This window comes from Primulina eburnea, unplaced genomic scaffold (genome assembly GCF_022965805.1).
Source record: "Primulina eburnea isolate SZY01 unplaced genomic scaffold, ASM2296580v1 ctg811_ERROPOS673944, whole genome shotgun sequence".
Taxonomy (NCBI): Eukaryota; Viridiplantae; Streptophyta; class Magnoliopsida; order Lamiales; family Gesneriaceae; genus Primulina; species Primulina eburnea.
In genome coordinates this window covers 87,208-100,000 of record NW_027331581.1, presented here as the reverse complement: position 1 = coordinate 100,000, position 12,793 = coordinate 87,208, and the positions used below count along the sequence as shown (strand labels likewise).

Sequence of the window (12,793 nt, the reverse complement as noted above, 5' to 3'; positions counted from 1 at the left end):
AGGATTAATGTCATCAGCTGCAAGTGATAGGCGGAGATTTCTTGGCTCACTTCCGAAGTCGGGCCACATATGATTTACCAACTTCTAGGATGGTGAATCAACTCGATGAAGTAACTGACCAACAACGTTTGTGGTATCTGCATGTCATGTTAAATTTCTTGAGGTCTCTAAAGAATTAAATATGTTTTTAAATCTTGGTGTGGGATGGAAATACCAAATCATTTTGACAAAAATACCTTTCTTCTGAACTTTGTTCTCGTTAACTTTCACTGTGACAAGACAAATTTAGGGCATCTCACACAATCTTTAAATTACTTCCTATAAAAGATGCAATCATCGAAACAAGCATGAATCTTTTCATTAATCAACGCCAAAAAACTCAAATTCTTTTTTGCATCATACATTGAGGATGGTAGATTGTGATTATATCGCAGTATATCTCCAAAATTAATTAGTAGATCTGAAAATATAGCATTAGTCGTCCCATGCCTTGCTTTGGTATTATATAGTTTTACAAATGTACTCAACTTTGTGCAACGTTGACATCGCTTGTACAATGACTTCTTTGATTCTTCCAAAAATTTTATAAACGCTTCTGGGGTTTTTGTATAGTTTGTTGTTTATGGGATTAAAATTTGATAGGAAAAACAAGAAGAAAATAATGAAAATGGCTTGTAGAGGTAAGTGTTGAAAACTTTCTTTTTAAGAAGAATTTTCCCTCACAATGTGCTAAAAGTTTGTGGCAATTTTCTCCCAAGATACAACTACGACTCTTGGATAATGATAACTCAAATATCCAAGTTCTATAACAAGGAAATAAATGGAACTCTCTCCTTGAAGAAGGAAGAAGAACAATATGCAAAAATGAAAATTATATCTTATGATTTTCAATAAATCAAGCATTTAATGTTTTTCATGTGAAAAGACATGATCTTTCAATCATAGGGGTGTCCTTGACCATTGTAGCTGACCACAATCATCAAACAATGCCAAGGAAATGAAAAAATGCCAGAAAAATCCGAAGCGATGCTTGTGTGCGCGTGCCGAGAGCTCTCGACAGCGCCTACCAAGAGCTCTCGGCAGACGCGCGCAGACCCGCACGCAGATGCGTGCCTGCTACTGGCAGGCGCACGCACCTGCGCGTAGACCCGCGTGCAAGTGCGCCTCTGCTACTGTTCACCGATTTTTTTTTCGGTTTCCGTCCCTTACATATTCTGACTACTCGTCTGAAGTTCTTTCAACATTCGATGAACTCGTTTCGAATTTAATTCAAAACCACCGAATTTATTATTCGTTTATTAAGCATCGTTATTCGTTTTCGAATTTTTCCAATCAAATACATTGATTAATTTGCTTAATTTTCATTCATTAAGCATCAAAATTATCTAACAATCCCCCACGTGAATGAAATTAATGCATGAATGCTCGTGATTCATAAGAGAGAGTATATACGAAAAATTATCGCATCAGGAGCGATGGTTTTTGGCTTTGAACCTTCCCTAGTGGAATACAATCGGATTTACTAGGCCACGAAGTGAACTTGATGTCTTGAACTTCTTGGCGGTTCATGTAAACCCAGACAACTGTACCCACATGATAACCTTCCTTCCATTTCCTTTTTGTTTTATCGGTTGTGTCCGTTTTGGCCATAGAACACATCTTGGCTTCATACGTGTTTCATTGAGGCGGCCCGTCCTCACACGTACATAGGTGATCTCCTTGTAAAAAAGGTATCCTACTTACCCTACTTTTGCAAGTTACAGAATCATTAAAAGTACAATAATTAACCTCACTACCTTTGTAGACAACTTCACTCATCGTCTTAGGAATGAGGAGTGATTTCTCAAGTTCTCGTAACTTAGTTGTCCCATTGAACCAAGATCTTGGGCTCTTCAATCAACAAGGTTGGATTTCCACTATGAAAACTTTATTTGGTAGGTTTTAAACACATTCCTCTTGACAGACAGTACATTTTAATGCTTTTGTAAGCGGATCCGCTAAGTTATCCTTTGATTTAATATAATCAACGTATATAACTCCATTAGAGATCAACTATCGCACAATATTATGTCTTCGACGAATGTGTCGAGACTTGTCATTGTACATACTGTTTTGTTCCCTTTCAATTTCCGACTGACTGTCACAATGTATCAAGATTGCTGGCACTGGGCTTCTCCAACATGGAATGTCCTCTAGAAAGATGCAAAGTCATTCAGCTTTTTCTGCAGCTTTATCTAGCGCTATGAACTCCGATTCCATAGTAGATCTAGCAATGCAAGTTTTTTTCGATGACCTCTAAGAGACTGCTCCACCACCAATGCTAAATACATAGCCGCTGGTGGATTTGGAGTCCTTGGTGTCAGAAATCCAATTTGCATCACAGTATCCTTCAAGTACTATAGGATACCTTGTGTAATTTAATCCATATTCTGAGTTGTTTTTTTAAATATCTAAGCACCCTTGTCAATGCCTTTCAGTGTGCATCACTAAGGTAACTTGTAAACCGACTTAACTTGTTAACCGCACAAGCGATGTCAGGTCTAGTACAGTTAGTGATGTACATAAGGCTTCCAATAATTCTAGAGTATTCCAGTTGGGAAACTGGTTCTCCACGATTCTTCGCCAAATGGATATTCACGTCTAAAGGCTTTTTTACTGGGGTAGAGTCATAAGCATTAAACTTCTTCCACACTGTTTCTACATAATGAGACTGAGATAGGACTATTACTTATGGAGTTCTAAAGATTTTAATTCCTAGAATTACATCAGCAATACCCATATCTTTCATATCAAAATGTTTTGTCAACATTTTCTTTGTACCCTTAATCAAATTTTGGCTATTCCCCATTATTAGCATGCCATCCACATATAGACATACTATCACATAAGACTCTCGAGTGTCTTTAATGTAAACACATTTGTCACACTCATTAATCTTAAATCCATTTGAAAATACTACCTTGTCAAATTTTTCGTGCCACTGCTTGGGCACTTGTTTAAGTCCGTATAGTAACTTAATTAAACGACATACCTTTCTTTCTTGTCCTTTAACTATGAAGCCTTCAGGTTGCTCTATATATATTTATTCTTCCAGTTCACCATTTAAGAATGTTGTTTTGACATCCATTTGATGTATCTCAAGGTTATGCAAAGCTGTAATGGCAATGAGCACACGAATGGATGTTATTCTTGAAGCTGGTGAATACTTGTCGAAGAAATCATGACCTTTTCTTTGTCTATAGCCTTTGGCCACACGCCTGGCTTTGTATTTTTCAATACTTCCATCAATTCTAGTTTTCTTTTTCAATATCCATTTGCATCCGAATGACTTGGTACCTCGTGGAAGATCCACTAGTTCCCAAGTACGGTTTTGCAAAATGGAATCCATTTCAGCGTCGATGGCTTCTTTCCAATAAGGAGCTTCAGGGCTAGCCAGATCATCTTGTATGTCCTTTTGTTCATCCTCCAACGTAAAAGTATGGAAGTGTGGACAAAAGGACTTTAGGATTCTAGCCATTTTCTTTATTCTTGGCTCTTGCTCCTTTGAAACCTTCCAATGGTACAACATTTTCATTTTGAGTTGGCTCATGAGTAGATATTTGACCTGCATGCCCCGTCCCAAGTTTTTGCTTGCTAGAAACATTTTCTTTCCTTTCTTTACAAGGAAATACATTTTCAAAAAATACTGCATTTCTTGACTCAATTGTCACGCCCGTATTCATTTCTGCATTTTCAGATTTGTGCACTATAAACCTATATGCACTACTATTATGTGCATATCCGATGAATATGCAGTTGACCGTCTTTGGTCCAATTCGCTCTTGTTTAAACTTTGGTATTTCAACCTTAGCTAGACACCCCCACACTTTGAGGTAATTGTAGGAAGGCTTATGACCTTTCCACAATTCGTAAGGTGACTTGTCATTTTTTGTGGGGTATCTTGTTCAGGATGTGATTAGTCAATAGTATTGCTTCTTCCCACAAGTTTTGGAGTAGTCCTGAACTTATTAACATAGAATTTATCATATCTTTCAGAGTTTGATTCTTTCTTTCGTCAATGCCATTCGATTGTGGTGAATAAGGAGCAGTCGTTTCATGAATTATACCCACAGATGTGCAGAATTCATCAAACGGTTCTTCGTATTCGCCCCCTCTATCACTTCGAACTATATTTATTTGTTTGCCTGTTGATTCTCAACTTTGGTCTTATAACCTTTGAATGCTTCAAGAGCTTCATCTTTCGACTTCAAAAGATATACGTAACAGTACCTTGTATCATCATCAATGAATGTCACGTAGTATCTTTTCCCTCTTCTAGTTTGTATAAACTTTAAATCATCAAGGTCGGTGTGTATTAGTTCTAGAAGAGTTGTACATCTTTCAATCGAGTGGTAAAGCGCTTTGGTCATTTTTGCCACATATCTCGCATTTGTGTGTTGGATCGACGTTGTGTTTAGGCAATAATTCCAGTTTTATTAAACGTTGAAAGGTATTAAAATTTACGTGTCCTAAACGAACATGCCATAAATGAGAACATACAAGCAAGTAAATAGAACTTTTTTCTTTATTACTTTCAACAACATTTTGGAGTATAGTCATTACATTCAACTTGAAAAGGTTCTCATCGAGATATCCTTTTCCAATAAAATGACCATTCTTGGTCAATACAACCTTGTTAAACTTAAATACTAGTCTAAACCCGTGTTTGACCAACAGAGACCCCGACACAAGGTTCTTTCTTATGTCCGGTACATGAAGTGCATCAACAAGGGTTACTTCCAAACCCGATGTCATCTTCAGTACTACATTTCCGGTGCCCACCACCTCAGATGTAGCGGAGTTCCCCATGTTTAGTTTTCTCGCAGTCAATGGAGTGTATGTGGAAAACACCCCCTTGTTGGAGCATATGTGTCGAGTTGCTCTAGTATCAACCCACCACTCGTTGGGTTTTTCCACCAAATTTGCTTCCACAATATCCGCAGACAAATCAAGTTCAGAAAAATCAATGGTACTGACCTTTCTTGAACTATGTTGGCTTGAGGATTTCCATTCTTTGGCTTCCTACAATCCTTAGCCATGTGATTCGGTTTTCCGCAGTTATAACAAGTGTCTTTGAACTTTTTCTTATTTGGTGGTTGTTGGACTTGTTGTGGTTGCTTCTCAAACTTCATTTTCTTCCATTTGAAACTCGATTCAACAATGTTCACCCTTGCTGCCATTTTACTTGCATTGGCCTCGGTGCTCTTGTTGTCCTCTTCTATCCTCAATGTCACAGTGAGATCCTCCAATCACATGTCTTTCATTTTGTGCTTCAAATAATTCTTGAAATCCTTCCACAATGGAGGGAGTTTCTCAATCAAAGCAGCAACTTGGAAGGACTCGCTTAGACTCATTTTTTCCGCATGAATCTCATGCAAGAGAAGTTGTAATTCTTACACTTGACTCATCACGGATTTTGAGTCCACCATCTTATATTCCTAAAATCTCCCAACAATAAACTTCTTCAAACCCGCATCCTTCGCCCTGTATTTCTTATCAAGCATATCCCAAAGTTCCTTGACAGTCTTGACTTGACAATACACATTTTACAATGCATTGTCAAGTCCATTGAGGATGTAGTTCTTGCACAGAATTCACTTTCGTTCCATGCATCCAAAGCGGTCCTCTTGTTGGTGTCTGTCCCGTCTTCAACAACGGTGGGAGGATCCTCCTTCAAAAACCTTGACAAACTCAAGGTTGTGAGATAAAAGAGCATCTTTTGTTACCATATTTTGAAATCTGCACCAGAAAATTTTTTCAGTTTCTCTCCTGGTGCAACGATTGCATGTTGTGTTGTAGATGATGATGCCATAGAGATTCTTCTTGCTAGTGATTGAAAATCCAAATTCTTCTTAAGATTGTTGTTTATGATATTGAAATTTGATAGGAAAAACAAGAAGAAAATAATGAAAATGGCTTGTAGAGGCAAGTGTTGAACACTTTCTCCTTAAGAAGAATTTGCTCCTCGCAATGAGCTAAAGATTTGTGGCAATCTTCTCCTAAGATACAACTACAACTCTTGGATAATGAGCACTCAAATATCCAAGTTCTATAACAAGGAAATGAATGGAACTCTCTCTTGTTGAAGAAGAAAGAAGAACAATATGCAAAAATGAAAATCATATATTTTGATTTTCAATAAATCAAGCATTTAATGTTTTTCATGTGAAATACACGATCTTTCATTCATAGGGGTGTCCCTTGGCCATTGTAACTGACCACAATCATCAAACAATGCCAAGTAAATGAAAAATGCCAGAAAAATCCGAAGGAACACCTGTGTGCACGCTGACCCGCGGGCAGGTGCGCGCCTGCGACTGTTCATCGATTTTTTTTTCCGGTTCCTTTCCCTTACATGTTCCGACTACTCGTTTGAAGTTCTTCGATAAACTCGTTTTGAATTTAATTCAGAACCACCGAACTTAATATTCGGTCATTAAGCTCAGCAATGCAGTTCATCCAACGATAAACCTAATCCCGAATTATAGAGCTATGACACAATCAAACCCGAACGAACAAAATGTTGAATTGAATCGTACTAGTCTCTACTGGGGATTATTACTCATTTTTATACTTGCTGTTTTATTTTCCAATTATTTCTTCAATTAGGAAAACGAAAGAAAATAAATAATAATTCTAGGCATTGTATTCATTATTCGTTTCGAATTTTTCCAATCAAACACATTGATTAATTTGTTTAATTTTCATTCATTAAGCATCAAAATTATCAACATAGTTATCATTCGATGCCTCACACATATTAATTGTTTCAAAGTTGTCATAATAATTATCAATTGTCTTTTGGTTGACACTCAAATTTACTCTATCATTTTCGGAAGGCTTACAATGACAAATCCAATTCACATAATTTTGACTAAACCATGAAAATAAAAATACTCTCAAATGGAAAGATTGATACATTCGCAACAAGGACAATGAATTAAATTGGGGTCAATATAAGGATTATGTAAACAACCTCTAATGAAATGTTCCACTCTCACCTCATAATGTTTGGGCCTTTTATCTAAGTGCATCCGGGATTTATCAATTTCAATACAGCAAAATACATACACAGAAAAAGTTACAATATTTTTTTATTATTTATCACTAGATGTAGGTCGTCTTCAAATTGATTCAAAGGTTCTACCATTTCTTCAATGTGGATTGATCAAAACAGGGAAAAAAAAAGTTACGGTAAATAAAAAAAAGTTAAGGCTTCATAAAGCTATAGACTCCAGCACGTATTCTTTCTTTTATCATGGTAAAGATTATCAAAGAACGAAACTGACTTACCACAGTGAGATTTGAAATAATAAAGAAATCAATTTCTAACGACAACTAAACAAACATAAAATGCAAAATATTAGTTTATGATTGTTGGATTTCGAAAAAAACAAGACATATGATTTATATAAATGCCAAAAATGTGTAACAATTTTGCATGCCTAATTATATAATCTAAAGTATATTCTGATAATTCACAATAATCAATTGTCATGTCAACACAATCACCATCTTTCCAAATCTGTATTGGGCTGCTAGAACAAACTAAAAGTTTCCATCCTCGTCAAAGAGGCTTGCATTGAATTTAAACATCAAAGAAGATATAGGGATGGAGATAAAATTTAAAATTGAAACGTAGAACAATAGTAGACTGGTCATCAACCAATTTTGATCTAAGCTTAAATCCAATAAATGTATTTAACCCGACCATTTCAAGAAAATCGCATGAATTCAGCTGAGCATTAAACGGTGTAGAAACAAACAAGAACTCATCATTTACAATTCACACACAACAACAGCAGAAAATCACTCTCTCTTCGACGTAAAAATAACCAACAAAGCATGCATACACAATGTCAAATTTCAAGCCACGATCATATCCAAATCCCATTTCAAGAAACAGAAATAGAATAAAATAAAACACAAAAAAGCTGTGATCTTCAATGAAATAAATCCACGTACAGAAAGAGTAAAAGGATTTGTACTGAAAAATAATAGCAACAGAGAGAGTGAGAGGGTTGGCCGTTGTCTTCCTGACTGAGACTGACTCTGTCCTCAACAGAAGTGAAATTGAACGACGAGGGTTATCGATCGAGCAAAAGCATGACAACAATCAAAGACCAGATCAATCACAACAAAAGAGGGTTTACACAATAAAATAGACAAATTACTGAAATTTTTTCGTCTTACATCAAATTAACAAATAAATACTTCATAAACTCAACACTTCCTCTATCCTCACAGAACACAGAAACACTAATCAGGAGAAAAGATACAAGAAAATAGATAACAAGAAGCTGGAGAATAAACCAACGGCTCCAACAACGATCTATTTCCAGTTACCACTAAATTTGTTTTAGAGATGGTGTTAAGCAAAACAACTTGTAGATGGAACTTTACGGGCTCTTAGGTTAAAACAATATTTATTTTAATAATATTTTACGATTTTATTAAACTATGATATTTAATTTATTTGTATACACATTCAAGCTATATAGATAAAGTTCTTGAACATGTTATAAGTATCTCGAGGTCCGTCTCTCAGCATAACATCACGAAACTCATTAGGAATTATACCATAAAATGTGAGGACTCAAGTGATCTAATGAGGTTGAGAAATAAAAAGAATTACTCCTGGAGGATAAACTAACTCTTTTCACATTTATATAAATGATATTGTACAATATAAAATAGGAAATGGAGTTCTATCATGGATGAAGGGAAATAATATTGCCAAGTATAAAAGAATTATAGAACTAAATTATTTCCCTAACTATATCTTCTAATTTAATTTGAGTATGATTATGTTATGTGATTTTGCCTTTCTTAGAATAATGAGATAATTGTGCGAGTATATTTGAGCATACTGTTAAGATATTATATTTATGTGAATGATTTGATAAGATATGATATCAATGTTTAAATAGAGTTTATTTCTAAATTAAACTCTAACTTTCCTTGTTTAAATATGTTTCCTTATGAGATAAGGCTCTCATCTATAAAAAGAAAAACCTAGGACCTTGAAGGATGGTCGTTTTTCTACTCGAAGTAATAAGCACACTTTGCACGTTCTGATTCTCAGAGAAAATCGCTGTTAACGTTGCTGCTTTGAAGACTGCCGATAACAAGTGTTGCCTTGAATGTTGGGAACATCTGAAGACAACATCTATGCAAAAGTTGGCTGAAGACTGTTTTCGTGGATTCCATTTTTGGCATCACGTATTTAGCTTTCTTGTTTTAGTTTTATTCTGGTTGTTTATTTTTAGAAGGCATTTGTTTTCTCAACGTGTTGAGGAAATTGAGTTTAGTTTTAATCACTAGTGATAGGTTTTTGTGTAAACGGTTACGTTTTTCTAGTGATTAATTTTTGCCCTAAGGCACTGCACAAGTATTTATACTTGTGCATATTTAATATTGTCCATTTATCTATGTCAAGTTAATTTATGTTATAAAAGTTAATTATCCGTTGCATTAAGATGTTGTCCGAGATGTTGTAACATCTGGCACAACATCTAATTCTGATAAAACACGAATTTACTATCTTACATCATATTCTGATATTTTTCATTATTTTCGATATCTGTCGGACAAAATAATCCTAACAAGTGGTATCAGAGCCAACTCTTGATATACTAAGTGCTGATTCTGGTTTTTGTTTCGTTTGACAGAAAAATAACTAATGGACATCTCGTTTGCAAGCGCTGCACTTCGACCACCAGTACTCGATGGTACTAATTACAGCCTATGGAAGGTTAAGATAAGATACTACATAAAATCTCTGGATGAACGGGCATGGCAGCGTGTCATCAATGGACGGACCCCACCAGTCGTGATGGATCAAGAAGGTGACAAACGGCCAAAGCCTGAAACTGACTGGACTGCTGACGAAGTTCAAAATTCAAACCATAACTCAAAGACTTTGAATGCTATATTCACATCGGTTGATAAGATCATGTTCAGTTTAATCACAAACTGTACTTCGGCTAAAAGTGCATGGGATATCCTTCAATGTCATTGTGAAGGGTCTGAGAGTGTGAGACGAACCAGACTAAGGCTGCTTACCTCCAAATTCGAGATGATGAGGATGGAAGAATCTGAAAGCATACTCGAGTACGATCGTCGCCTACGGGAGATTGCTAATGAGGCATTCAGTGCTGGAGAAGCTATCTCAAGTGAGCGTCTAGTAAGCAAAATCCTCCGTTCTCTGCCTGAAAGGTTCAACATAAAAATCTGCGCAAAAGATGAAGCTAAGGACACGTCTAAGATGTCAGTGGAAGATCTTATCAGCTCACTACGCACGTTTGAGATGAACCTGGACATGCAAAAGAAGGATAAAGGGAAGACAATTGCACTTCAAACTTCAAATGACTCCTACAATGAACTCCTTCAAATATCCCAAGAAGTCAATGATTCTGATCTCTGCGAGGACTCTATCTCCTTCATCATAAAGAAATTTGGTGATTACTTGAAGAGAATCCGAGATAAGAAGGATGCACAGTCATCCAAGTCTCCGAGCCTCCCTGTACCTGAAAAGCCACAAAGATTTCCTGCGAAGCTACAAATCCAAACAAGGAACGAAGGCAGGGGACAATTTAAACCAAGGAAGTATGATTCGGTGCAGTGTAGAGAATGCCAAGGTTTCGGTCACTACGCAAATGAGTGTGCAAACAGATTACGCAAGAACAAAGGCTACAATGCATCTCTAAGCGATGAAGAATCAGATCTTGAGGAGAAGACCACTGATGAAGACAATCAAACCTCCCTGACTGCACTACTGACAGAAACCCGCTTGCTACAAGTGAATCCTTTAGGTGTTGCTACACCTGGCCGCAACATTTGTGAAAAATCAGTCTGCTTCAACTCTACAGTTTCTGGTAACTTGACTGAGTGAAGAAGATTTGGAGGTTGATGGTGAAGAACTTACTTTTGAAAGTGTCCAGGAGCTTTATGAAGAATTGTTTGAAGATTGGACCAAAAGAAACAAGCTTAATGCAAATCTCATGAAAGAAAATGCCGAACTGAAATCGGTGGCGAAAGAAAATGCTGATCTAAAAGCAGTGGTTGCTAAACTCGAGGTAGTTTTGAGCAAAAAGGATTTAGAACTTGGTCATATCAAAGAAGAACTTCAGAAGGCAACTGAAACCCTGTCCAAGTTTAATTCGAGCACATCAAAGCTTGAAACCATTCTTTCAGTGGGAAGAGATGACAAGAAAGGTCTGGGATTCAAAGTCAGTGTGTTTGAAATAGGTGAATCTTCTAAGTCTACTGTTTTTGTGAAAGAAAAAACTGATACATCTCCATCTCCACAACCGCAAATCAACTCTCCAAGCAAAAGATCTTCACCAAAAAGACAACCTGCTGCTCCAATTGCTAAGAAACGAAAACGCAGGTATGTTTGTCATTACTGCTTTAAGCCTGGTCATATAAGGCCCTATTGTTTTAAGCTCAGGAATGACTGCATGAACCAAAGGTCGAGTCGGATGTTGCCCCGAATGTTGCACAACATTTCCCGCAACACCTCCTATCATCGACCTACAGTAAGACAAATTTGGGTTCCAAAGGTAAAAACTCACTGTAAAGTTGTCTACACTTCATTGAAAACTAATACTACAGGTCATTGGTACTTTGATAGTGGAAGCTCACGCCACATGACCGGTTCTAAAGAACGTCTAATCGATTATGTTGAACAAAAGTGTGGTAGAGTGACCTATGGAGGGGGAGAAAAAGGAAGAATTGTAGGAAAAGGTACACTGAATGTTGAAGGACTGCCAAGGCTTCACAATGTGCTCCATGTTGAAGGATTGAATTCAAATTTTATAAGCATAAGCCAATTATGTGATGATAATTTGTTTGTTAAATTTGATAAACATAACTGTGAAGTCTTTGATGAATTGAATGTGTGTATTATGACAGGTACAAGGTCCTCAGACAATTGCTACCAAATAGGAGAAGACCTTTCATGCAAACATGTGCAAATCACTGAAATTGATCTTTGGCATCAAAAACTCGGACATGCAAATTTCAAAACCCTGAAAAACTTGAGTAAGTACGATGCAGTAAGAGGTATGCCTAATATCTCTTCTGGTGTACCATATGTGTGCGGTGACTGTCAAAAGGGTAAACAAACTCACGTGTCGCATCCAATGTTGCCAACACCTGGGACAACACAGTGTCTGGAATTACTACACATGGATCTTATGGGTCCTATGGAAGTTGAGAGCTTCGGAGGTAAGAAATACTCTTTCGTGTGTGTTGATAACTTCTCCCGTTTTTCATGGGTTAATTTTATTAAAGAAAAGTCAGATACGTTCGATGTATTCAAAAATTTGATCACAAGAATCACTAACCTCCACAGTCTGAAGATAAGAAGGATTAGAACTGATCACGGTAAAGAATTTGAAAATCGCTCATTCTCATCCTTTTGTGTCAGGAAAGGTATTTCTCATGAATTTTCAGCGCAAAAAACACCACAACAAAATGGCATTGCCGAACGTAAGAACAGGACTTTGCAAGAAGTGGCAAGAGTAATGCTAACTTCAAAGAACCTTGCAAAACGTTTTTGGGCAGAAGCCCTTAACACAGCATGTCATATTTCAAACAGGGTGTATCTAAGAAGTGGATCAACCATGACCTCTTATGAAATAATTATGGGAAAGAAGCCTAATCTTAGATATTTTCATGTTTTTGGATGTTTATGTTACACTTTGAATGACAGGGATCAACTGGCTAAGTTTGATTCCAAGAGTGATAA

At 36.7% G+C, this 12,793-nt stretch overlaps 1 protein-coding gene across 1 annotated transcript; it reads left to right on the top strand.

Moving 5' to 3' along the window:
• The first annotated feature begins 9,721 nt into the window (after positions 1-9,721).
• Positions 9,722-11,988, top strand: LOC140822404 (uncharacterized). Its single transcript, XM_073183167.1, has 4 exons — positions 9,722-10,880; positions 10,939-11,431; positions 11,492-11,825; positions 11,956-11,988. The coding sequence occupies exons 1-4, from the start codon at positions 9,722-9,724 to the stop codon at positions 11,986-11,988; spliced, it is 2,019 nt and encodes a 672-aa protein (XP_073039268.1).
• The last annotated feature ends 805 nt before the right edge of the window (positions 11,989-12,793 follow it).